The following is a 27584-nucleotide window of genomic DNA, read 5'->3' as shown; positions in this document are numbered from 1 at the left end:
GAAACATCAGTTGACATCAAAGAGGAACACATCACTAGGCCTTTTAAATGCTCACTGAGTTTAAATGTTAATATTGATCTTTGTGAGATATGGGTTTGGGGTTTTATAGCCTCAGAAGTTTTTTATTCCATGCCCACTGCTATTTAATTAGTTGTTTCTTTTATGAGAAGATGAATTCTGCTTCTACTTTTCCTAGCATCTGATCACTACACTCCACTATCTTCTTATCCAAAGCCTCTTAACAAATATTACATAACAACAGAAGATAGTGTAAAAAATAGTGCTCTAGTTGTTTGCACTGAAAAATGGAGTATTCAAGTTCCAGATAGCATTAGGCTTCATGGCTTAGCCATTACTTAATCAAGTCTTCATTGATTTTGAATATATTACATGATTTTTTGTGTACCTCTTATTTCTTCTTCTTTGCAGGAAAGGAACAGTGGGTAAAAAAATCTCTCTGCCTAGTCAAAGCAGATGCATCTGAAAAGACATTAATTGGGAATTCTACTCCTGGATACCAGCAGAATACCAGGATACCACGCCCTCATATGCATTTGTTCATATGCATCCATCTCCCTGAACAAACCTAAATAGACTTCTTTTTTTAGGTTGTTTGTTTGTTTATTGGTTTTAAAATAAAGCTTGTCATCCAAGGGAAAGTAATGTTCAGGTCAGAAAAATGTTTAGCTTCAGGCAGTAAAATTATTCTTCAGCTTTTAGTGGCTATTTTCTATTCTGTATCTTCAGTGCCTTAGATATGTTTCAGAAAGCCAGGCTCCTGAGTTGCCAGGGGCTGACAGTGGGAAGGGGTTCAGCAAGCAGGGTCTAAACTATCACTTAAATGTAAGTACATAATGAAGAGAGGATAAACATGATCATAGGTAGCAGCTGCACAAGGCAAAACTACATTTCACAGTTATTATAGTGGCCTACTTGTGTCATCATAGGTTCCATGCCATGCATGTTCTCTGCTTTTTTCTGAGGTTCTGTTTTTCTATCAGTCTTCAGGCAATGAGAGGAGGTGCTCCTAGGTCTGGGATGATGTGTCTGCATTCAGAAGAGAATGCTGAAAAATAGGAAAATACCTAATCACCAGTGGACTGGGTAGCCTTACTTTTAAAAAAAGAAAAAATCTGATAACCTGAATTGTACATCAAGAACACAGAACACTAGGAGTAATACTGAAAAATATTGATGATATAAATGCTAGCAGAGGGTAATACTATTGAAGCCAAAAGACAACTCTGGCCATGAATAAACTTAGACTGGAAATTAAAGGATTCTTTCCACCCTTGAGAACAGTGAGATTCAGGAACAATCTTCCTCTAAGTGTATGAAGAGAAACATCCAATTCAGGAGAATTTTTGAAAAATTTCTAAAAAGGACAATGGCACAGTACTGGAATATCACTAATTGTCTTGTCTCCCAGACTTTTGTTTTGGACTAGGTTCTTCAGAAACTGGAGAATGTTTTTAATATTTGAGAGCATTTTTCTAAAATACTTTTTTATACACATATGCAACATCCTGGGGAGCACTTTTTGTTAAAAAAATAAATAAATAAATAAATAAATGCATCCGCCTGGATGCATTTCTGAGTAACCTGCCCTCGTTTTGGTCTTCCTCTGGCAGGGGTTTGGACTTGATGATCTTCAGTGATCTCTTCCAACCCCTGACATTCTGTGATTCTGTAAAAGTCTGTCTATGAAAGCATCCATTTAACTCTTTTATGTCTTCTGACCTATTTCCTATTTTCACAGGGTTTTTTATTTTTTCTTATGGATAAGGGGAAAGCACTCTGTTTTACTACTGGAATTACTTCAGAGCTTTTCCTAAACTCTTTCAATGACTTTTAAAAATAAAATAAATATTTGTTCATTCATAGATCTTACCCATCTGTCAAAATTAGGCTGTGTAAAAGAGCAGTGGACTAACCTTGCATAACTCTATGAATTAGTCATTCTCAATAATAGCAGTTTTCCAAAGCTTTATTCTTTCCACTTTACTTGTTTTTGAAGTAATTGGAATAACCTTTTTTTTTTTAGCTTATCCACATGCTCCAATAATATGTTAGGTTCCTGAAAATTGGTACTTCAGTTTTAGGCTGTACCTCTAACATTAGTCTCCAGCGTGTAACTCCAGTTTTGTCCACCCTTGTCACTGGGTTGCCCTTTGTTATGTTGCTATATTTAAAGATTTCCCATATATAAAATGCTGTATCATATTTTGCTACTGTGTTTCCCCTCCACTTACATTTCTCAAAATGCCTTGGAATGTTTTCACAATGCCTTCATACATATGCATGACATGCCACTGCAGAAGGCAGAACTTTTTATTTTTAGAACTTATGAAAAATGCATCCAAACTTCAAAGATGAATTAGAAATCAAGATTTCTGATTAGATATTTTGGTATTCAGATCAGATGAGACCACTAGAATGTAGACAATAAAAAGGGTTCTATTAATGTGTCTCTAGTGAGGAAAAAAAATATTGAAAGAATCCAAAGCATTTGGATAAGCTAAAGTGACTGTTTTACTGCCTACAGTTTGTAGCTTGTGAGAGGGTTAATATGATTGCATATTGTTTCTTTCCTGCTACATCATTAAAAATGTCATGTCCTGTAATAATCTGTGCATTCAGAATTCACTGGAACACAAACAGAAACAAAATATGACATAGTGTCATGATTTAAAATTTAAAATTATTGAACTGCTTTACAAATGCATTTACAGACAATTTGAGATTGTTATCTACTCTGCTAGAAATATTTGTGTTGATAGTAAGTGAAAACCCACTAGTAGCTTTTGTAAATTTCAAATTTTTTTATTAACCTTCAACTTTCAGAGATGTGCAAATTTAAAGTCTTAACGAATTAATTACTTTAATTAGGAATTTAAAATGTTAAGCAAATACCACAGCCCATTGCTAATCCCTTCTTACTAAATTTGGCGATATTTTGGATTACAAATATTTTGTCTGATTTCTAAAAAAAAAAAAAAAAAAAATAAATCACAGATTCTATTGTGAAACCCACTAATATTACCATGTTTATTGAACTGAAATCATGGGCTGCCTACAGCTGGTAGTATAAAACAAAAAAGATTACTGAATATAAATTATTCTAAATTTTGAAACCTGAGCGTCTTGAGATGAGCAAATAGAAATATCAGTATACCAAATGTCAGTACCTTTCAATCCTCCATTTTATTTTCTTGCTTTCAAGGGGAGAATCCAAGGCTGTTGACTTAGTGACTGTTTTAGTCAGTCACACAACTGATAGATTCAAAACTGTCCTTTCCTATATTGAGCCAGTTTGTTATCAAATAATGTTTGGTTGTCCATAACTCTGCACGTTTGCAAGATCTGCATATTAACCGTACTGTTTACATTTTTAACCACTTACAGTTTATTCTCTTTAAACAGCAAAGCTTTTCAATCAGATCTACCTGTAATATGATAGATTTGCTACAATCTGCAGTTTGAAATATGCAATTATTAGTAAGTGGCTAATACAAAGAGACTATCTTCAGACATTTTTCTCTGCTTTATATCCCTGCCTTAGTCAGTAAAAATATAGCAAAACAATCAAAAAATCCCCACTGGGCAGTACAAATGGCAAGTTTCATTTAAAGGAAGGCACAGTAGGTAGCAACACACAAAAAAACCCCACCTTGTGGTTAGCCTTGAGTATAGGAGGCATTAGGTGTTAACAATTAAAATTCCATTGAGGCAATATGCAATAGATTACTATAGGGTGGAGGAAGCATTCATTCGAATGTCAGAAGTAAATTGAGTCGTTGAACTTTTTGACTTCTTGAACATTACAGCCATTTTAGTGTAATTAAATGAAGATGAGTTGGATGACTATTAGTTTCCTGTACTTGGAGGGACTAACCATGATTTGTACTTCATGTGTAAAGTATGTAGCAGATCTTGGAATGTGGCCAGGCACTGTTCTGTGTTTATCAGTATACAGAAATACAGGGGTTTTCGTTACTAGATTAAGCCTATATTCTGTCTAGTTTAATGTATGTGAATATATGTAACCCATCCTATGTAGAATATAATGTCTGGCAATATTTAGAATCAAATGCTTTAAACAGACATGCATGAAATCCTGAACCAGCTTTTTTGTGAAGTAATCTGTCATATGGGAAATTGTTCCTAACCCTTTACTGCTGATGTTTTTGTAAATGGACAAAGGAATGAGACTGTGGCTTTCCGAGAGTAGCAAAGATACTCTCAGGAGAGAGGATTCAGTGTGCAGGAGATGACTGCTTAAGTCGCATTGCAATTTACTTTCCAAATGATATATCTAATATCTCACTGTTTACACAAAATACTTATTTTTTTTCCTCTCATGTGCCAGGGGGGGAGAGGTTCTTGGTTGTGTATTCCTGGAATATTATCTAAGAAACTTGTTACAATATAAACCCCAAAGAGTTTGCAGAGATATTTATTAACAAAAGTAAAAAATTGTTTCTGGTAGGTTCCCAATATAAAATTTCCTTTTACCTTTTCAGCACTAGTTTCCAGTATAAATGGAAGTTGTGGGCTCAAAATATATCCAATTAAATTCTTTTACAGCATCATTAGTCTGCAATTCACAATGTGCATTGCATAGGAGGTTTGCTAAAAAAAGCAGTCCTTCATTTTGTATGCTATTACAATTAATTTTCTTACACAAATCTTTTAACAGTCCCTTGTTCTAGCAAGACAGCCATTTTAAATTAACATTTCCATCCCTCCTAAACAGTTGCAGCTTATGAAAAAGATCTGAAAAGAATTTGTTATTATTCACTGAGGCTACACTAAATGAATACATGGTTTTGCTTATGCTGAAGTGTTGAGAGGTTGCACTCTGCAACCTGACCCACTTCCTTAGCCCATTATTTAGACACAGACTGCCAGGATCTATAAATGCATTCTATCAAATTTTTGTTTTGCGTTGTGATTAACATTTTTTGTTTCTTTTTGTTGTTGTTCTAAAGGGACAGTCTGCATCAAGGACTGTCTGAAATCTTGTCTGTCTTGTCTACTGTAGCTGTGCAGACCCATTCCTGCATGCGTATGTAGAACAAATGCTGAAGAAAAGGCGTATTTGCTGGTGAATCTCCACTGTCTTCTGAACCTGAGTAATTCAGGCTGACAAAAGCTGTTTCTAATAGGATAACAGCATGCCTTAGGAGTCTTGATGCCATGTGTGCACTGTAGTGATCTGCTGACAAAGCTGTGGCCTTAGGTGGAGTAGCAATCAGAGGGAGGAAGGGACAGTTGATGAAAGGGAGGGGAGTTAAAAGTAACAAGGGGTTTTGCTGCATATTGAGAATTACGAAGGTGTAGGAGGAGATTTTTCAAAGGCATGAATGATAACTAAGTGTCTGAATTTCACCTTCTGCTTCTGAAAATCTCTTATTAATGTTACATGGAGACTGAGGTAAGAACAGAGAACAGGAGAGAGTATGTCTGGAGGAGATCTGTATAGAGATAAGCTGAAGATGATTAATAAAGCAGAGAAATGTGATTTTGGGGGTAGCATGAGTCACACACTAGGATAAGTAGAAAGGAAGCAAAATGACAACCATGAGCAAATGAAGAGGAAAGGCTAAAAACACCAAATCAGTGGAAGAAAAACCTTAGCCTTTAAAAAAAGTTACAGCTGGTTTATTTAGCTAGAGGCAGATGCAGAAGAATGCAGGTTGTGTTGGAACACTGGGTGATGACAAGGAGAGTGTCTGTGTCTAATCTTGTCTGCATGTAGATGCTGCTACAGTGCACCCCAGGGTGCTGGTTCTGATTATTTGAACTGAAATCTTCCTCCAGTGCTATGGTTCCACTAAGGCTGCATGTGTAGATGTCAGGTATAAATGCAGACCTAAATGCCTTGTAGGCAAGTGTATATATTTCAACATAATTCACAAACTTGTTATTGACCACATGTTCATTTCACAGCAGGTATCACTTGCCCATTTTTGACAGGAAAGCTTGTCACAAGAAATGTGAGGAAGCTTCAGCAGAAAGAGGCAGACTTCATGTTCTGTAGCACATTTGCTGTCAGAAAGAATTAAATAGACAAATAAATGTACCTAACTGTCATGTTTCTAACCATGGCTCTAAAGGTAGGCGATTGTCTTCAGAATAAGTATAACTAAGACCCCAGTATCCATTATTTGACTGCTGTCTCTCAGTTGGTTTTGTAACAAAGCAAAATGTGTGCAGTTCTCTTTCCATGTAGACTGGAATCAGAAACTACTGCAGCTAATGCTAAACTGAGCTGGAAGTGGCTGTACTGTAAATCTGGTTCCAGCATTGCAAATAACCCAGTAAAATAGGTAGTGATCATAGGAATTCTTGTTATGCTAGATAGAAAACGAGAAAAATTAAGGCCTCAGGGGTGACTGATAAGAGTTTGAGAACTTCACTGTTCTTGTGGAATTGCCATAGTTAAGTGCTCTCTGAAGTTGAGTTCTGACCAAAAGACTTAATGCTGTAGGGCAGTTCTTGTCAGCTTCTGTGTCTCACATCATAGATCTTGGCTTTGAATCCAGTCCACTCTGTCAGCAGAAAAAGCTGCTTAAAGGTCTTTTTCAACCAAATGGTTCTATGATTCTATGATTACTTGCAATGTTATGCTATCACAGCTTGGTTGGTGACGTTGCACTGAGGGGCTACATCACCGCCCTGAGTTTTGCTCCTTAAAATAGTTCACTGCTAATGATAAAATCACGGGGCTGGAATATAGGATAAACCAATAGCCATAGTGAAGCAATCACCAAGCTTTAGTCAGGAATCTGCAATACAAAAAGAATAAGATATATCTGCTTGACAGAAGTAAAGAGTATTCCTTAAATCCAAAGTAACTAAAAACAGTGCCTTTACCCCACACAGGTTTGCCTGAATTTCACCTCACATTCAGGCAAAGGTATCTTGATGCTCCCAATCCTTTCCTTTTTCTTCTATTTAAGTTACAGTCTCCTATTAGTTCTGATCAGCAACAGCCACACTCAGGCAGTGGCTGGCTGATATTGTAGTTCTAGCTCTTCAGCATTTCTTCTAAAAGAGCTGACAGTGTTTCAGAGAGATGACATTCTCCCTCTTTGGAGACAGCCAGCTGCCACTATATTTTCTTCCCTCCCAATGGTGTATTTTGGCAGTAGATTTCCTTTGCAGCTGTGACTACAATTTGCATTTGCAGAATATTGTTTTATAAAGAGAAGATATTTAACAGAGCTAACAATTACTGTTTTCAAATGGTTTTGAAAGGTGATGAAAATTCCAGGCAGTACTTGTGCTTGTGGATTAAAAACAAATAGCACTCGTAGCCATAAATGCTGCTTCTCTCACCTACTGTGACAGCTGATAAAGCTGAAACACAGATCCCACATTAGCCCAGGTTTCAATAGGAAGGGACTTTTAGTGGGGACTTACTTTGCAACCAGGATTGTTAAACTCTTCAGGAAAAAACAGAGTGCATGTGCGCAGGACAAGGAAGAAGCACATTTTCCTAGCAATGAGATGCTTTGGCTTTTTGTTCTTTAGCTGCTCTATGAAGTTAAAACTGTTGGTTTTGTAAAGGGCAGAAGACAAGAAAAATGTACGACTTAGTGTGTGTTAAAAGAATGACATAATGCACTTTTCCATTTACAGAAAAAGTATTTTCGTGTAGGTTTAAACTATTTCTAAATACTACCCTATTTGGTTTTTGGAAGCAAAATGAAGATGAAAACTATGTTGTTTCAAGCTTTTATCTCTTCTTTCTGCTAGCAATTATTAATAAACAAACAAGAATAACAAACTTTTAATTAAAGGTTTAGTAGTTGCTGATTGGTTTTAAATGACCTTGAAGTGATACTCTTCTTTTCATCTTTCTTTTCTCTTTGCTAATGTACATCCCAGCAGGGCTAGTTCCCCCTTTTTACTCCAAGGGGGAAAGCGAAGGAAAAAACTTTGATTTTCATCTCTTCATATTTATGATAATCTTTTTCTTGTCACATTCTTAACATTTTACTGCATCCACTTTCATTCCATTGTGAATATCCCTTGTGCCTCAAGTCCAATTTTCTGCTTTTACCACACAGTGCTTAAACTATCCATTCTATTCTGTTCTGTTTTCATCAAGAAGCAGCCCATAGCAACTAGATAATAGCCTGGTACTGAAGATTTCTTCTTTTCATACACTATAATATATCTTTTCTCTTCTGAAGAGATTTCTGGAGCTCATCAAATGCCTGTGCTACAGAACAATGCATCCATGTGCTTTCTCTCAAATACCTTTTCTCTTCACAGAACTTTGAAACGCTACTTTACTTATTACTTTGTTCCAAGAGAGAAAGCAAACAATTTAGTCAATCATGCTGAATCCTTTTGTGTTCCCTTTTTATAATGTACTTATAATCTTTGGAAAGCTCATGAGTGAAAGTTTCTTCGAGAAAGCCAAGAATTTCACAATTAGTGCTACATTCATTTTAGAGGACCAGGCTATTGCAAGTAGTGCTGGCATTATCATTTTATTCCAGTCCCATGTTTCATGCATTCATGAAGACAAAATGCCCATGCCACAGAGCAGAAACATGTATTGCAAGTGTCTTGAAGGTCACGCTAGCCTCCCTGCATCCCACTTCTGTTTTAACTCAGTGTCCTCATCCTTTTCCAGAGCAATACACTTTGACTTAGAGATTGCAGCGGGTGAAAAAATCAGCTATCAGAAGATGGAAATGAAGTAAAAATTATCATTTGTCTGTCCTGGCCATTTCACCCTCTTGAGCACATGGAGCAGCAGAGAGCATGAACGTCTTTTGCCTTATCTTACCATTCTTGTTGGCCAAGTTTACCAGCCAGGCAGTGGTAGCACATAACCTTGGAGGATGGGTATCATTAATGCTGAAGCTCCCCAGCTGCAAATCTGCTATGCCACAGATCACATAATAATAACAAATACACTGTTTTCAGCTAAAAGTTTGATAAAGATGCATAGTTGTACACAAGCTATTGTGACCTAAGGAAGTGGGAACTGAATGCGTAATTGTCTTTATCCTGTGCTCTGTGGAAAAAGATAATCTTATTTTTCTGGGCACTCATGATTAGTAAGGTTGTTTTTCTCATTTTTTAAGCAGACCACAGCTATAGGTTAGGCTTTTTGACCAATAATGTTTATAATGCTATTGCCAAATATAGCTTAGCAATACACAAAATAGCAGAGAAAAAAATAAAACTGAATAAAGAAAGCATTACCACATTAAGGCATTCAATTAGATAACATGATCATAAAAGAAAATAAGATCTGGAACAGAGCAGATTTTTTTAAAATTATATGAATAGGGTGTCTGCACTAAGTAGAACTCTTAGGTTCTCTTGTACTCATTTTCTCACTTAAAACGTGGTTTTCTGCACGAATGTTAATTGTACAGCACTTAGTGTGCACGCAGCCTTTCTGATGTTCTAGTTGGACAATTAGCTCAACCATGTAAATCTACAGGAAAATGTGGAGTGTGTGACAGTGTGCCCTAAGGTGTTTAGCTGCTAGAGATTTAACTGCAATAGTAGCAGTAACTGCTGCACTGGGTTAGAAAACAGCCTCTCTAACTATCCTGTAGCCAATGAGGGGTTTGGAGCAGTCTGAGTTTCATTATCAGTAGGTTAAGTAAAATTTGCTCAAGTTTCCATCCACAAACTTGAAAAACTGAATTATACTACTTGCAGATTTTTGAAGAACAGTATTTTCCCTGCAACACGCACTGAGTCAGTGGTTTAACATAAAGAGCACTGTGCTGGGCAGAGGGAAGAAACTTTACGAACAAAATTGGGAAAGCCAGCAAAAGCAATAAATCAGCCGTGCCTATTAAGTAGGATTTCTGTCTCCCCAGGTTGTTTTGGCAGCAGCTCTAACCTTAGTTGCCCTCCTGCAGCAGTAAGTGGCTAATGAGACAGAATGGTCTATCAATCACTGCCTCAGTCAGAATGCTACTACAGACTGTTGTCCAAATTTAGGGTAGATCCATCCCTCAGTCTAAAAGGACGTGATGCTCTGGGACTTTACCTGCCATCCTAGATGAGGCACTCAGGAGGACTGCTTTCAGAATTCCAGGCATCTCCGTCGGCCTCAGTCCACTAAGTTTCTTTCAAAGCTGTGCTGAACTTCCAGATGGAATTGGGGAATATTCATGACCCAGAAGAGTCATCCCATCAGACAGTGACACACCAGACTGCTTTTGTCATCCTGTTTATACAAGCAGAGCAAATACATGGTGTGGATTTGACTAGAGGATCCCTGATGCTGTGCATATAAATGCCACTACTCTCCCCAGCACTGGGCAGTATATAGCTTTAGACCAAGCTTCCCATATGATATCCACAAGATACAAGGGCTCCAAAATTGGTTCCTCATCAGGCAGCACATTGAGTGAGAAGCTGCCTAGTCAGCAGGGTATGTGAAAAACAAGAATGTCTCATAAATCCTGCTTCTCTATTAAACTGTCTCCAGCACCTCTTCAGAGTGATGTTACCATCTTCTCCTAAAGGCAGGAACACAGTTCCTTTTTTCCAAAAGCCAAATGGCAGTCAGTTCCCTTTCAGAGAAGGATAAATGAGTGGAGGAAGCAACATTATTGTATGCAGAATTCACTCAGTGAAGGTAATCTTAGGCTAAGGTCTGTCATATAGCCAAAGAAATTCAAAACTACATTATCCATGCTTTTTCTGTTTTACAGAAAAGATGTGGACGTGGGCACACCAAGCATTTCTGTGTGCAAAAAGCACTGAAATTTTTAAATTTATAAAAATCTGTAAATTACCATTCAGGTTTTTTGTTTAAAGGAAAATATACAATTGTGGTGTGGGTTTATTCCTTGTCCTACTTCCTCATCTTTATTCTGAAGTTGTTTGCTCTAGTATTGCTAATTCATGATTTGGATACAGCATTCCTGTGAACGTGATCCTTGTTCATCTACGGAAATAATCACAGAACAAGAATTAACTGTACTAACAAAAAGTAGTGCTTATCCTAGCACTTTATAAATTCCATTTACTATTATCAGTTGTTAAAATAGTTTCAGATATGTGTAATGGCATCTTTTAAAGAGATGGCTTTCCGAAACACTGTAGGGAACGCATGGTTATTAATCTTAAATTAGGATTTTTTTTTTCTTTACAGTAGAAAAATGTTACAAGTTAGGAGTTAATTGTTTTGTAATTGATTGATAATTTTCCCTCCTGCTGTGTCTGGAAAACTATTGGATGATGGCATATCATTCTCAACAGGAGGAAGAAGTATCAGTCATTATGGGACAATTCATTCCAATTTTTACTGTTTTTCTTCCATGTGCTGATAAAATTACCTAAATTGCCTTCAAAATGTAAGTGCGGTAATTGAATATAAACATCAAATAGTTTATTTTTATTTTTAAATTAAACAAAAAACAAAAACAAAACAAAAAAAAAAACAAACCAAAAAACCAAACCCAAATCTAAATGCAGATGCTTCCTGTGCCCCCCACGCTCTTCTTTCCTGAACTGGTGACATTCACAAAGCAGTAATTTTTCACATAGCTGCAATTAACACAGCCTGTCACAGTCAATCACCTTATATTCATGGTTTTGCAGCTTTGCTCCCAGTTCCAGTGCTGGTATGATACAGCTGAGGAACACCCTGAAAAACATTTTTATCAACATCACAATTTATGAATATTGTGTATTTCCCCACAAACCCACCAGCTGTTTACAAGAAAATTCTTGGACTCACAGTCATTGTTTGCTTTGTCAACAGTGAAATCATAATACTTGGTTAGTCACGTTGTAGCAAACCTATAGTAGCACATCATTAAAGCACACATGGGAGGAATATACCTATGGTTTATATATACAGAGAAATATATTTGTGCACATACATATAATTCACTTGGATCTGATTGATATTTGTGGGATAAACTGAGATTTTTTAAAACTAGAATGCATCTGTCTAAAAAGTCTGAATCCTTTATGGCACAGGTTTTGCAATGCTTGATTTACATAATTCACTCATATTTATTTTTCCCATTAGTACACTTGGGTGATGCCTCTTAAAGCTTTAGTGCAAAATACCAACTGTTCACATCTTACTAAATGCCAGCCATGTCATTTTATTATAGGTTTTGAAAAACTAGCTGGGCTGTTTCCTTCTCCAGCCTGCTACCAAGTAAGGAAGCCTAAATTTCATGAGCTTGGCTAAAAGAATATAATCCCATGCCTTTGGCTGAAACTCTAATCTGCAGTATGTTCTCAAAAATACAAAAAATAATACAATTAGTTTATAACTGCATTCATGATGCAGAGGAGGAATGCAGTCTCACTGTGTCCTTCTTGTCTTCCTAGCTTTTTTGGTACTTCACTCCATGGTGAAGTTGAAATGTGGTGCTCATTAAATTCATCATATATGACTGAAAATACACAGGGAGTTGGTCTTTTTTAGAAAGAAGGTCCAATTTTTATGTAGTAACTTGTCAGAGCAGAATCATACTCTGAGGTGCCAATGGTTTCACAGCCTAAATCCAAGATTTAACTAATCTGTGAGATAGCACTGGATTGCACATCTCAACTCACCGTGTTTGGTTCCTTAGTGCATGTGCCATCCTGCTTGTTCCTTATGAATTTTACTAACAGCACAGTTACTAAGTGCAGAAATTGGGACACAATAGGAGGAAAATTCAAAGGAGAAACAGTGAATTTAGAGCTATAACCTATGGATACTAAAATACAGATATTAATAGAGTTTTGCTTTATTACGTTACAATTTCTGTTGTTCCTTATTATTTTTGTCACTTTATAGTTAATCTCTATGCTACCTTTCTAGTTTATAGCTTTTATTAGAGACATTGAGTGGGCAGGAGTCAAATGTGAATATAAATTGATTTTATGCCATGTACACAACAAGGAATTTATTGATATAAAGAGCTTCATTATTTGTAGGATTGCTCTAAAATTTTTTTGTAACAGCAAGAATTCCCTGTGTACTGTATTAGAATATCATGCCTGAATGCAGTTGAACACTAATTTTTATATGAGTTCTTATGTCTTACTCCACTGTATAAAGGAAGTCTAGAAATAGATACCAGGGGAATAGAAATGCAGATTGCAGCTTCAGGAAACAAGATGCAAGCATAAAAGATGACAGAGTAATCAGGTGGGAGGAAATTACTGTAGTTGTTTTCCTTCCTTCCTTCCTTCCTTCCTTCCTTCCTTCCTTCCTTCCTTCCTTCCTTCCTTCCTTCCTTCCTTCCTTCCTTCCTTCCTTCCTTCCTTCCTTCCTTCCTTCCTTCCTTCCTTCCTTCCTTCCTTCCTTCCTTCCTTCCTTCCTTCCTTCCTTCCTTCCTTCCTTCCTTCCTTCCTTCCTTCCTTCCTTCCTTCCTTCCTTCCTTCCTTCCTTCCTTCCTCCCTCCCTCCCTCCCTCCCTCCTTCTTTCCTTCCTTCCTTCCTTCCTTCCTTCCTTCCTTCCTTCCTTCCTTCCTTCTTTCCTTCCTTCCTTCCTTCCTTCCTTCCTTCCTTCCTTCCTTCCTTCCTTCCTTCCTTCCTTCCTTCCTTCCTTCCTTCCTTCCTTCCTTCCTTCCTTCCTTCCTTCCTTCCTTCCTTCCTTCCTTCCTTCCTTCCTTCCTTCCTTCCTTCCTTCCTTCCTTCCTTCCTTCCTTCCTTCCTTCCTTCCTTCCTTCCTTCCTTCCTTCCTTCCTTCCTTCCTTCCCTTCCTTCCTCCCTCCCTCCCTCCCTCCCTCCCTCCCTCCTTCTTTCCTTCCTTCCTTCCTTCCTTCCTTCCTTCCTTCCTTCCTTCCTTCCTTCCTTCCTTCCTTCCTTCCTTCCTTCCTTCCTTCCTTCCTTCCTTCCTTCCTTCCTTCCTTCCTTCCTTCCTTCCTTCCTTCCTTCCTTCCTTCCTTCCTTCCTTCCTTCCTTCCTTCCTTCCTTCCTTCCTTCCTTCCTTCCTTCCTTCCTTCCTTCCTTCCTTCCTTCCTTCCTTCCTTCCTTCCTTCCTTCCTTCCTTCCTTCCTTCCTTCCTTCCTTCCTTCCTTCCTTCCTTCCTTCCTTCCTTCCTTCCTGTGCAGTCAAAATATTACAGCTTTTAGATTGAAAGATAATAACGTTGGCTTCACTGTTCTCATTTAAATTAACAGTGGTCTTATCAGCAGCTTAAGGTTCGACTCTGAAAAGATCACCTTGCGTAGCTTGGTACTGCAAAATGTACAGCTGTTCATAGATTACAGATCAGACTGAGGCTCTTCCTGAAAATAGGAGCCAAAGTTTGTCTTGCACAGACTGCAGCATAAGGTATTTCAGAGCCCTGCACGTTTAACAGTTCCACAGTGTTTAATAATGGGTGACCAGGAAGCTGAAAGAGAAAAATGTGGATTGTGCCATGTACTGAGGAATTTATCTTTCTCCAGTGTTCACACTGGAGACGAAATCTGTCACAGAATATTCTGAGGCTATGCTGTTCACTGGGCAGGTAATTTTCTGTGTCATTATAACGCTAGCTTTGAGACATGCTTAGAGATGAAACTGAATGCCATAATGATTTCAATTAAATAAAATGTGTTTACCGTAACAGAGAACTGTGAACTATTCTATGCACATTCCACATATATGCTACATTTGTTAAATACACAGTGAATTCAAAAAGTGAAGAGTCCATGAAGGTTTGTGTATTATTTGACTGTAACTCATACTCAGATAATAGATTCTTAGTGTGAATGTTAGACTGGAAATCTTACAATATTTCACCTTCTCATGACTTTTCAGATGCTTCTTACGGTTGCTTTGTCTCAATACTAGAGAAGGACGCTGCTGAAATTCATAGCTACATGCACAGAATTTCTGGATAGCTGCACTGCTAGAAGCATTTGGAATAAGAACTGAATTGATGTTTCAAGAGAGACAAAAAACATGTTTGAACCTACTAAAAAAAAGATTATTTGAGATGTGGTCATCAAGTTAGTATCTTTCAGGTGTTTTCTTGAAATATTTGTTCCTGTTTTAAGCAGACTGGGAAGAATTGTTCTGAGCTCATGACTAATAGTGGGAAGATTTTGCCTGGTCTAGGACTGTGGTGTAGGTAACTCAACCTAGCTAGCTGTCAAAACTAACAGTTTTGACTAGATACCAAAAAGTCTTTATGCCAAGCTCTCCTTTCTGCTACCACACCAAGAGCTGCAGCACTTTTGCTTGACTTGGTATTTGACCCCTTCCTTCCCCTTCACTTGCTTACACTTGTAAGCAAGACTCAGACATGTCCCCCTCCCTGTATCTGAGGTCCTCATCCCTACTGACTCAGCATCTCTTGGTCCTCTTCCTACCTACAGTGCCATATTCCTCCATCCTGCTGCAGGACCTTCTATGGCAGCATAGTGATTTTTAAAACTGTGCAATAAATTAGCTGTGGTCTTCTGGGGAGAGATACAGGTGCTTTATCTTGTTCATTCAGTCAAGCCAATGAAACTCCTAATGTGGTATTAGTAGCAAGCACTGGATAACAGTTTAAAGAGCTAACGTATAGCTGGGATCTAGAAAGCATCAACTAATTTCATCTTTCACATATGGCAGCAGGAGAAATGTTTCTCATCCACTGAGAGTGTGATTCTGTGGGGTGTTGCTCACACATTTCTTGTGCATTGCTAGAAACAGAACACCTGAACTCCCCCCAAACTCCCCCCGTCAAAACTTTTTTCCCCATAGAATGTTGAGCCTTTCATGTACTTCCACTTAAGAATTACTAAATTTGGACTGAATTGTAAGCCTTTGTGGTAGTAGTGAAAAGGCTGTTTTGATATGACGTCTTTACCGTGACCTTCCTTTGTTCTGAAAATGTAGTTACAGAACCATCTTTATAAAAAGCCAAGAAAGCTTCTTTTCTGAGCTTGTCTTTTAAAATGGATGTCCATTACTGAAACTAGAAAGATAGCATATTTCATTAGTAGGAAGATGAATGAGTAAAAGATACATTATTAACATCCTAGAATACTTAAATCTAAAAAGAGATCATTTAGTGCAGATATCTTTAGACATTCTGGTAATGTTCCCATCTCCTTAATGATGAATTAATTTCATTAAAAACAGCCTAATAGAATAGGGTAAATTGTCAGTGTAGTGTCAAACCATCTTCTAGTAACACTGCGTACTTACCCTGTACATACCAGCATTGAAAGCTCATAGTTCCTTTCTCTAACAGTGCACAGGGCTGTAAACAAAAATAACAGAGGAACACAACTGATGTTATCATGTGATTTTTTTTCCTTCTTGAATACGTTTTGTAATTACATTAGAATCTGGGTGTAACTGTAGAGGTGAACATGTTTGGGATTCTGAAAAGGGAAGTCATTTAACAAGTCAGATCCTACGCTAACTGAGGTACAGTGGCCAGCTCTACTACAGCTGCAGCATTAAACATTGAAAAACTAGTGACAATTATACAATAACTCATAGTAACACTATAAGTGTATGTTTTTAATAATTGTATAGATTTTTAATTTTTTGTGTGGTACGAATAGGGACCCTAAAGATCATCCAGTTCCAACCCTTGGGCACCTTCAGCTAGATCAGGTTGCTCAAGGCCCCATCCAACCTGGCCTCGAACATTTCCAGGGAGGGGACAGCCACAACTTCATTGCACAACCTGTTCCTGTTCCAGTGTCTCAAAATGATTTGCTGTCTTACTCCACCCGGTTTGTACTCAGCATATAAGAGGAGAAATGAACAAAATTAAATTATCTGGAATCTGCCATGCAGAAGCAAAGTCAGTGATTTTATTTCCGTTATGTTAACTATTCTCTAAATCCTTCAGCACCTGCTGTAATTTAACCTCACAGAAACCATATAAATTCACTTTTTTATGCTTTCGGGCTTTTTTTTTAATGGAGTTGTTTGGAGTTTTTTTGTAATTCTATCATAAATCTCCCCATGATTTGCCAGATGATACACTGCACTGAGTTTTGTTCTTATTTCAAATTTGCTCTTATTCCGTATCCTGAAAATCCCCTTCACATGAATCACTGAGAACATCCCACATATCTCTCGTTAATTTTCTCACTACTCAGTTTATTTTTCAAAAAGAATGTAAAGCAAGTAAAATTTTCCCATGGGATTAGTCCCACCACATCTTACATCAGATATGCCCGAATGTTTCCTAAGACAGTTATCCCTAAAACACGTTCTTTCAGATTTCCAGAGGTTACTCCATGCTCCATATCTGAAATTTTACTCCTCTTCTTTACTCCTCTCTTAAGAGTAGTTGCTACTTTACTTGTCTCTTAAGTGCATTCCAGTTGAACTCATTGTCAGGATCCATACCATCCAATACTTCGAAATTCCATAAGGAAATCTCTTGCTTCTTGTGACTCTCCAGAGTGCATTTGTTTATTATTCAGATGTTTCCTTTTCAGAGGAAATAGTGTGGAAGTTATGTGGAAGATTGATCTGATACTAATTTTTGTCAGAATTTTTCTTACATAGGGATCAGTGTGGTTCCACAAGGGTTCAAACTGTCATCTCTGGATTTTCAGTCAATACTTGGCTACTTCTGTTTAAAGAAGAGAAGCATTCTGCATAAAGAAGAGGGAGCATTCTACATATTTTTTGACTCTATGCCACTAGGATGGGTAGGCAGTGATATGCCAAAGAATTGGCATGACCAGGAAATACAGTTTTGCTGTGTTTTATAGAAGCATGTGAATGCTTTTATCTAGAAGTACAAATGTACTCTTAGTTATGACTGCGTGTTGCACATGCAACATTTAGTGCTTCATACCTAGCTGTAGATACAAAACTACAATCACTTGTAGTGAACACTGCACTGGAATTTTTGCTTGCAGCTGCCATTTCATAAATGGCAGAAAATCTACTAGTATTTTGTAGATCTTTATTTTCAGCTGTGCACTCCAGCATTTTAAGTAACCCCTTCTTTTTGTAAAAAGACTATTTAGATGTAATTACCCAGTACCCTGCATTCTCTAACGATACCACAAACTTCATACCATTATTGTGGAAAGCTGCAGCATCACAATAAGACAGCCACAAGATGTTACCTCTCCATGCAGGTGTATGCTCTTCAGAAAATTCTTTACTGCAGAAAGCTTTTTCTGAGACGAGATTCTTTTTCAGCCTCTTCACACCTATTTAAAATACTGGGATGGTGTGTAAAGGTCGAAGGCTCTATAGCAAGTCTCAAAGCGTTTGTGCATGCCTCATTAGATTTAGTGACATCTAAATGCACTAGGACTCTACCAAGGATTGTTCCTGGAGCTCAGAGGAATACTGTGTTATTTTTTCCTTCTTCTAAAGAAATGAAAAATAACACTTCAGATTTCTTCTCAGACTATATTTTCAAAATATAGCTCCAAAACTGGAAGAAAATAAATTACATTTGCCTTAATTTTTAATTAGCTGAAAGTCATCACTGCAAATTGTGTCTTCCATTACAAAATAAAATAGTCAAGTGTCAGGCCTGAAATAATTAAGCAACATACTATAATTAAGCAATCTTATTTTTATTTAATTATGATATATCATACAACTTTTCTTCTGATTTAACTGACATTCATTGACAAAATGCTATAATACAAAGCAGCACTAAGGTTTACAGATGAGGGCTCTGCATGTTTTGCTTCATAATATTTGGCATTCATCAGAGCATATGGAAAAATCTAGTCTGTAAGAGCTGGCATGTTAATTAAGCACTACGTGTTTTTCCCGATTATTATTTTGGGAGGCAAGAGAGGAAATCTTCACAGACATCAAACTTGAGCCAAAGTTCATGGATGTTAACTGGAATCATTCCATCAAATTTGGTCTGCTTTAGATCATGAGCTGCTCCCATATTGTTAGAGACAAATAGATAAGACTGCATGCTTATGAAATATTTATGGAGCTGTGTCATACACATATTCCTTGTAAACATCAACATGATTTTATATTAGGCTAGAGACTGTGAGGGCAAAGGTATTAGCAATGGGCAGGCAGGGAATACTGCTTCATTCAGTGCTGCATCAATATCATTTCTGCAAAAGATCCACCAAATTGCCTCTTCAGAGCAAGGCCAACTATTTAGTTAAACTATTTTGTTAAAATCTTATTCATTGCATGACAGGATTGGAGAATAGCTTCTATTCCAGACTACTTTTGTATGCAAACCCCTGTTTAAAGACAGTAATCATGAGGGTGGTTTCAAAAGCTTCATTCTGCCTGCAGTGATGTCTGTGTGCCTGTGTTCTTCATGACTGTGGGCTCATAGAAGTAAAGTTGAAGGACAAAAAGTCAATCCTCATCTTGATTTACTGATTTGAGCCCTCTCAGCAACATCCATGAAAACAGTCACATAAGGAAGGAAAGCTCATGATTTATCTTACTGCATGCAGTTGAGTGGTCTTATACCCCTCTGATTTTGATGTGTTGCCTGGTTTTTTTTTTTTCTATGGTGATGTTTAACTTTCTCAATTCAAAGGACAAACATCTTTTGGGGCTAAGAGCACTCGTACGCTTGGAGCAATAATGAATGTTTGTTGTCTCTCAAACCTTTCCTCCCTCTGGTTTTCTGAAGAAAAACAGAATGATTCTTCAGATAAGTGATGTTTAGGATGTGGCCGGCCAACCTTATTGTGATGCTGAAATTACTTTGTGTATCTCATCTCACCTTCACCCTACTGGCTAAAAATTCTTTTCTTTGCCAGGTACCCTCAAGTAAAGGTTTTGAAAAATTTTGCCCAGTTGTCAACATGAAGTTAAAAATATGCTGATATGGGGTTGTGTTTGTCACAGCCTCTCAGTTATTTCAACATGGCTGCGTTTAGGTACCCTACAGATGCTGTAGCTTCATGAATACAACAATGAGACATCTGAATAATTTAAAAGAATATTGTCAGTAGCAAATGTCACACAAAATAACTGGAAGGAAAATTGCCTTCATATAGTGAAAATAAAAAGCATCAATCAATTCAAGTATAATATACAAGTTGCTTCAACAGGAAAAAATAGGCTACTACTTGGACATGAAATTTGAAGTGTTGTTATATCTTATAACTTCATTTATTTTATATAAAACTTTGGCTATGACACACCTCTGTAGCTGTCACAGAAAAAGAATTCTGTAAAATACACTGTGAAATTTGCACATAGGGGGTAGTTATTACCATGTTTGCTTATACTTTCAAAACTGAAGACCAAAAGGCAAATCTACATGAGAGTTTTAAAATAATTTTGAGTTTTTAGATTTAGCAGTAAAAAATGCAACACCGTTGCAGGAGAACTCTAATGAATAAAATTATTCTGGCTGAAATTAACCATGTAAAGACTTGTCTCTATTGTCAAATAAATATTTTATGATGAACATGGTGCAATATGCTGATGCAGTCATATTTACCCAGTAAGCATGAGCACCAAGTGATATTCTGCCTATTTAGTCGTTTATTGCTGACAGATCTATTTAATGATTTAAACATTATCTTTTGTGATTTATTTATTCCAACAGCTTACCCAGGAGTGAAAATGGTGAGTGAAAGTCATCATGAGGCCCTGGCAGCACCGCCAGCCACCACAATAGCAGCAGTCCCTGCAAGCAATGTCACTGAGCCAGCCAGTCCTGGAGGAGGAGGAGGAGGAGGAGGAGGAGGAAAAGAAGATGCATTTTCTAAGTTAAAAGAGAAGTTCATGAATGAACTGAACAAAATTCCACGTAAGTAAAACTTGATCAGTTAAAAAGCTTCTGTTTCCAGATTTTGTATTTATTGGACGTTTTCTTCTTTTTTGTTTATTTAGGCAGCATAGTAAATATTTTTAAATCAAAACTAGAATAATAAACCCGGTTTAGTAAGGTCCTCAAAATTAATTGAAGTACAAAATTAATTAGAGACAAAATCGTAATTCTAGACAAAATAGGCTCAAAGTCATCTAATTTGAGTCTGTTCTTGGTATGTCAGATTGTCTTGGTAATTTTTAAAGATGAATTATTGCTGAATTAATAAAACTGGAATGGCAGAACTTCACAGTGGTCATGGGGACCACTAAGGGTAATATGTTCTAACAGTAAGACCTAAGAGTTTCATGTTTATGACAGACATTACCGTAATGCAAAATTTGGCCAGAACTTCTAAATATTGAGAGAAGAGGAAACAATGTATCTTTGGGGGTTAGAAAATGTAGAAAAAGTTAGGAGGTGGCTTTTAACAAGGAAATATGTATAATACATCAGTAAGCTGTGAAGATAGCAGTGCTTTTCGCACTCATTAATTCTGTTAAATCAGCCACTGAACATTGTTTTCATGAGTCCCTGTACCTATGCAGAATACTCAAAAAGTATCAGCATAAATAAGTGCAGTCAATAAGGTTAAAGTCAGCAGGCCTTTTTTTGGTCTGTGCTAGGAAATATTGATTCAAAGTTGAAGTCTCAGCTTGTTCACGTTTTTATAAAAAAAGAAAAAATCATTAGCTTTTTTGCTGTTGTTTATGGTAATGCTAGGGTTCTTGAACCTGCTTGATATGTTTTAGTATGCATACACTGGTATTAAATATACAACTAATTTAGCATTGTCAATCACATTTCATATAATAAAGAAAAAAGCCTTTTTATTACTTGTCCGAAAAATTACCTAATGATACAAGCAGGAAATTTTAACCCTTTTGTAGACATGAAGGCTGTATGTATATGTGAGTTCTAATAGTAGGTATTAAAGAGACAGTCAATCTTTAATAATTTTTATTTCAGAAGAATAAGTAAATGTAAAATGTTTTCAGGGAAGTATTTTACCATATGCAAGGCTTTTCATTTTTTAAGGTTATCATTTGAGTATAGAAATGTTGTGTGACTGATAATGACAGATAAATTATAATATTAATCGATTTTTGATCTCTGAAATTAATCTTGGCAGTCTGGCAGATACAGTTTTGTAAAATTGATAGCAAACAGCCTTGCTCTGTCACTCAAAGTTCTCACTTGCAAGAATAGAGGTGTTACAGTGGTAAGAAGTTCATATGTTGTTAGTTTGGTAATCTACACAGTCCAGTGCAGACCATACTGAAATGAAGTTGCCTGATGATATCATGCAAAAAACAAAACTACAAGAAGAGAAAAGAAGAGGAAAAAGTAAAGAAAACATTGAAGGATAAATGGTCAGCATTTGAAACCCGTGTCTTTTAAGTTTTATCTCCCGGTGTTATATAGATGAGGCAGATGACACTTTTATGCTTTTATTTTTAGACTTTTATTTAAATATAGCAAAAGTGTGGTTTCCCGTATGAGGGTAATTAGTACATCTGTAGGTGTGGAGGTAGACAGGAACTTTGAATGCCTTGCTGCATGCTTTTTAAAACAAAAATGAAAAAAATGGCAAGTCCAGTCTGCAGAATTTTTCCAGACAGGACTGAATAAATGCTATTTCAACAAGAAAAGTTGAATGTTTATTGTACTACAAAGCAGCAGGTGTGGGTAGGTGTAGCAAAGGGCGTAGGTGTGGGTTTTCTATGAGATATTTAAATATGAAATAGTACCGCTGACATACTGGATCATTTTATATAACAAATAAGTTGAGTTTTCTCCATTTTCCCCAGTAACAAATCCTGTGGGAATGGGCAGTAATTGACAGGTCTATATGTGTGTCTCCGTTGTAAACTAACAAAAACAGATCACCAAATAAGTTTAAGTAGGCCTCCAAAATAGTGGGGGCAGCAGGGGAGAGGAAACCTCATTTCCCTCTTGGAAGATTGTGGCATTTCCTTCCTATTTTTATTTTTGTTTCAATAGAGAGTTGTCAGTGAGGTGTTGTTAGCCTATTAAAAACCTGAGCATTTAATTGTGGTAGAAAAGTTGTTAGGCCTTTCCTCTTACTGCTGGCTGCAAATTTTTTGAGACTCTCTTAAAACAGAGTAGAAGTAGAGTTCCATCCATAATATTTTTGTTGTGTCTTCCTGAGAATTTCCTGCTGTGTGAGGGAGAATAAAGATACTGAACAGGCCTGATCTGTAGAGCACACACACATGGCTCTAAGAACACTTCCAAGACCATGGATTGAATTTTCCTCTTATAAATTAAAACTGAGATCTAAACTGAGATCTTATAAATTCAAACAAAGATCTAAGTTTTGCAACATGGCAGTAGATTGCCACAGCCAGAAACTTGTCCAGTCTTTGCAGACCAGTGACAAGCCAGTTTTCTTGTATTTTCTCATTTGAAACTTCCAAAGGTCTCAAGCACCCATACATGACAGGGAAGTTTGAAAGTTCAGTAGCTACTGCAAGAGTGGGGTTTTTTCAGTGCTGTTGTCTTTGTGCAAGAGAGAAAGAATTAAATGATATAGTTGCCTCTGCCCAAGAAGTCTGCAGATGGAAAATAAGCTATCATGATTTAATCAATATATGATAGATTGAGTATTCCCATATTGTGAAAACACCCACCTGCAATCATCTTGGCTTGAGTGATAAAAAAGTGAAGCTATAGTAGGAGCTAATTTATATATAATCTCCTTTTTCAGGCTTTTCATAGAAATTACATAATACCAATTCATTACATAATAGTAAGTCATGCTTATATTAAAAAAACCCCACAAACACATGACATTCAAATAGTGGAATACATAATGAAAAAATAAAGGTATAGCAAACTATATCCATCTGAATAAATACTGTTCTTTACAAGAGTATTTATTGTGGCTTAGAATGGAACAGCCATATTTTTAAAATAATACGTTTTGAAGGACACATGGAAATCACAAGTTGAATAGTCTAGGAATGCTTACCTAACTAAAAATATAAGAATTCCCATTATGATTTCACTTTGCAAAACTAGAAGATAAGGTCTGTGCACTTTAAATTATACTGATTTCCTCCTTTAATATATGTACCAGAAAAGTATAACTCTGTCAAAAATGTATGAATTTAATTGAACGAGGAACTAAAAGTTCCAAGAAGAAGAGAGGACCCATTTGTGCTAGTACACATATATTTCAAAAACAGTGCTTCAGTAGGTACACTTAGTTGACATTTTGATAGATACAATGAGAAATTCTGTGTTTATTCATTGGTTTGTATCTCTTTAAAGTTGAACATACTCCACATTTTGTGGCAGGTGAGTGTAGGCTTCCAGAGGCACACATATCATTCAGAATGGTGATGTCCTGACACATATTTCACTCAGGATAAAGCAGGTGGGATAATTTTATTCCAATGAGTCACACAACTTAAGTGCAAGAATCCTGTAAGGTTACTGAGGCGTAACTGTGAAGAATTTTTCTCTCTTATGTAAATCCCTACATTTTGGTTGTGAGTGGCTGATTTGCATAATCATTGTAGAGTCATTTTTTCATAACTGCATTGTGTATAAAAGTCAGTCTACCTTAATTGATTCTCCTAGTTTCTATCCCAATTTATCTTTAATCTGTAGAGTTTGCAAGCTGTTTGCCAGGAGACAAAAAGGCACCATCTCTGCTTTTACACTTCATATTTTAAATGTAGCAATTCCAACACCTGAGGAAGAGAGTGAAAACAAAGCAGATAGAATGGCACTTACACATCTGAAAGCTAAATTGCGTTAGAAGACTTTTTAAGAGATACAGATTCTTTCCTTCCTCCCTCCCACTGCTCTTCTATCTGGGCCTTGGTCTGTGGGCTAGGAAAATATCTGGCACACATTTAGAGTAAGCAAATTCTGGCATGACTATGGGTATGCAAGACAGCAACAGCTTTTGTGCAGAGGCTTAAAATGTCAAGATACTAACCCTACAAAAATAAAACATCAATCAGCATTCATTTACTTAAAAAGCATCTTTTCAAAAACAAAGTGATCTTGTTGTGTTTCCTAAGAATACATTCCTGTATGAAGAGAGGACTTCATTCTGCCAGAAAGGTAAAGAAAACAGCAAAAATCTAATAAAATTCCAGGACAGATCTGACTGAACAATAATGATACTCTGTTAATGCTTCTCATATAATCTTGAATAGCTGTGACACTGAATGCATTGAATCCAGAATATTATCATTATCTCTTTAATAGGAAGTTACTGCATATTTCTAATGCTCTTTGCTGTCTTACATTGGAATTGGATAAAAAGTTAAATTTTCATACCAACCTTACTCAGAAATGCTTGGCTGGCTTGCAACTTTATTTGGCCTCAGTGGCTGGTGTTCTTTTGAGCTAAATTTGATTCATCATGTTGAACTGACTGATAATCAACCAAACCAGGAGCTCAAAGCTCTGACAATTCAGGCTAAAACCTGATGTTCTGTGCAGACTAGTTTCACATTCTGCTTGCAGATATTCACAGAAAGTTTTATTTACCTCTCCTTGGCTTAGTGAATAACTGTCAAAATAAAACAGGACTGGAGGCTATAAAGGAAATTGTAATAAAAAAAGTAAAAATAACTGTAAGACTGAGGTCTACATTAATTCTAATAGTATCCTAATAGTATGGACATGTAGATCTATTTGGGTAAATTACCAAATATAGTAAGCTGTTCAGCCATTTAATTTAAATTTCCCCCTTCAGCAGTCATCTTAAACAGACCTCATAATTTCTTCCTCTGTGCTGGTCCTTCTGCCTGTCTTGATTGATCAGCTAAGGGTGTATTAAAAGTTCTTTTTACCCTCTAAAGTTGATTTCTTAGTTCATGTCATTCTTATTTGGCACCAAGATTATCAAGGACATGTTAAAGAATTTTTCTGTTACTAGAACAATTAGGATTTTGTTAATGGGGTTTTTCTTAAACTTCCTTTTTATGCAACTTCCTAATTGATCATTTGCAGAAAGTAAATTCAGGCTGTTCATTTCACTGCTTCTCCTAATGGTTCCTGGAGTACAAGCATCACTGACACAGGGAAGGGAGGTCATGTTCTTTCCTAAATTCATAAAAAAGAAGCAAATTACTGCTAATCAAATGCTTTCATATTTCAAATCTAGATTAATAGAGGGACACAAATACCATAGAATCACACAAGAGTTCTCAGCAATAGCTATTATTTACATTTGCACATACCAGTGTTTGTTATTGCCTCAGATATTCTTAGGTTAGCCAGGAAAAAATTGAGGATTTTTCCAAAGACCTTTCTGTGTAAATGTAAGGCAAGGAATAGCTGCCTGGCTGCAGAACATGAAGAATATATATATATGCATTTCCATATCGATACCTAAATATACACACATAGACATGTACCTATATATATATTTGTCAATACAATAGGCAATGATCTCAGCTTAGGAGCAATCTGACACTGGCAAACTCTGATTAGTTAACTTGTCGAAGAGGACTTATAAAGAAAGATTTAGAGGAGAATAAATAAAGAAGTTTCTTGATGTTTAGTCAGAAGAACTTTGCTGAAGGAAGCAGGATGCCATAAATTCCAGTCTTCCTGTTTCCCTTTCTATCATCAGATCATGGCAGTTGATCATGCCAAGCAAATCCATGCAGCTTTTACACTGGGATAGAAAAAGAGGAAATCAGAAATTAAGATTTATTTTGAAACACGGAACAAGTAGAAGAGATAGTTATTACAGTACAATAATAAAGAGGGAAAATAATTATTTCTGAATATAGCAATTTAACTGCACATCTCAGATTACTTTGTTTTTTCTCTGAAATCCCCCCACTCTCAGAGTTCAGTAATTGTATGAGAATTTCAGATTTTTAAAAAAAAATTTAATTAAATAGAAGTTTCCAAACCACCTGCTGATAGAAAAAAAACCTTGAAAATACTGCCCACAACATTAAGAAGACACAAAAATCATGAGACAAAACAATTCAGTTATGTTATTTTATACACTCATAATATGAAAATACCATCATTTTTTTTAGGGGTCCAGCATATTTTGAATGCTTAAAATCAGGAGTCTTGAAAATAAAGCTTTTAAATCCGTAGCATCTAAGCAGATACTGAAGGGTTGAGGAATGGAAATGAAAAACTTACGAAGCAGAACATGGATGAAAATCCTTGTCTGGAAGGAAGAGCATGTGGTATGAGAGCCTGCTAAATTATACTCTGTAGATATTTTAATAATTGGTTTTGTAATGAAGAAAATTTTTAACGATCTGTGAGTTACTTTCATGTGGCTTCTGATGGGATTGCTTTAATATGTCCTGTACTTAAACATTTGGATTCATGACAGCTGCCAGTTTGATCCTCATACAGGACTGAGCTAGGAACCTCAGGCTGTTAAGAGGCATGAGATGCTCTAGCACATCCCAAAAGTTCTGCTGCAGACCAGAGCCTGATTCAGCACCAGCAAGCACAGGTGCTCACCAGAAGGCTACACGTCCCCTCTGACCAAAACAAGCTCAACCCCCACATCTGACACACTGAGGTCTCAGAGAGGATCCTATTCCTGCTCTGGCCATTATCTTGGCTCCTTAGAGAAGCCAAGGAGGAAAGGAGAAATTAGGAGTCCTATGATGTGAACTAGAGCACTATCTGCAGCATCCTCTATCTCCAGCATGTGGGGGGCTCTTACATGCTGAACCCATTCATCTTCTACAGCAGTTTGAGAGTTCACTGCTCCATCTAAAAGGAAATCCTCTCTCTTAGCCAGAAGCATATTCGGAGCATCACCTGAAAGTCAAACAGAATCATACATTATTGATTACATGTGTCTGAAACACTGTTT

General features: G+C 36.8%; 1 protein-coding gene across 3 annotated transcripts in view; it reads left to right on the top strand.

Annotated features, from left to right (window-relative positions):
- Positions 1 to 27584, top strand: part of SYT1 (synaptotagmin 1) — a 338121-nt gene that overhangs the window by 185644 nt on the left and 124893 nt on the right. For all 3 annotated transcript variants that reach the window (XM_071766359.1, XM_071766352.1, XM_071766370.1), the window contains one exon: positions 20471 to 20674. In XM_071766359.1, coding sequence (XP_071622460.1) covers positions 20488 to 20674 — 187 coding nt within the window. In that variant the 5' untranslated portion in view covers positions 20471 to 20487. The remainder of the gene's footprint in view (positions 1 to 20470; positions 20675 to 27584) is intronic.

This window comes from Heliangelus exortis, chromosome 1, assembly GCF_036169615.1.
Source record: "Heliangelus exortis chromosome 1, bHelExo1.hap1, whole genome shotgun sequence".
NCBI classification, from domain to species: Eukaryota; Metazoa; Chordata; class Aves; order Apodiformes; family Trochilidae; genus Heliangelus; species Heliangelus exortis.
The sequence above is the reverse complement of the archived record's forward strand: the minus strand, read 5'-3'. Positions and strand labels throughout refer to the sequence as shown.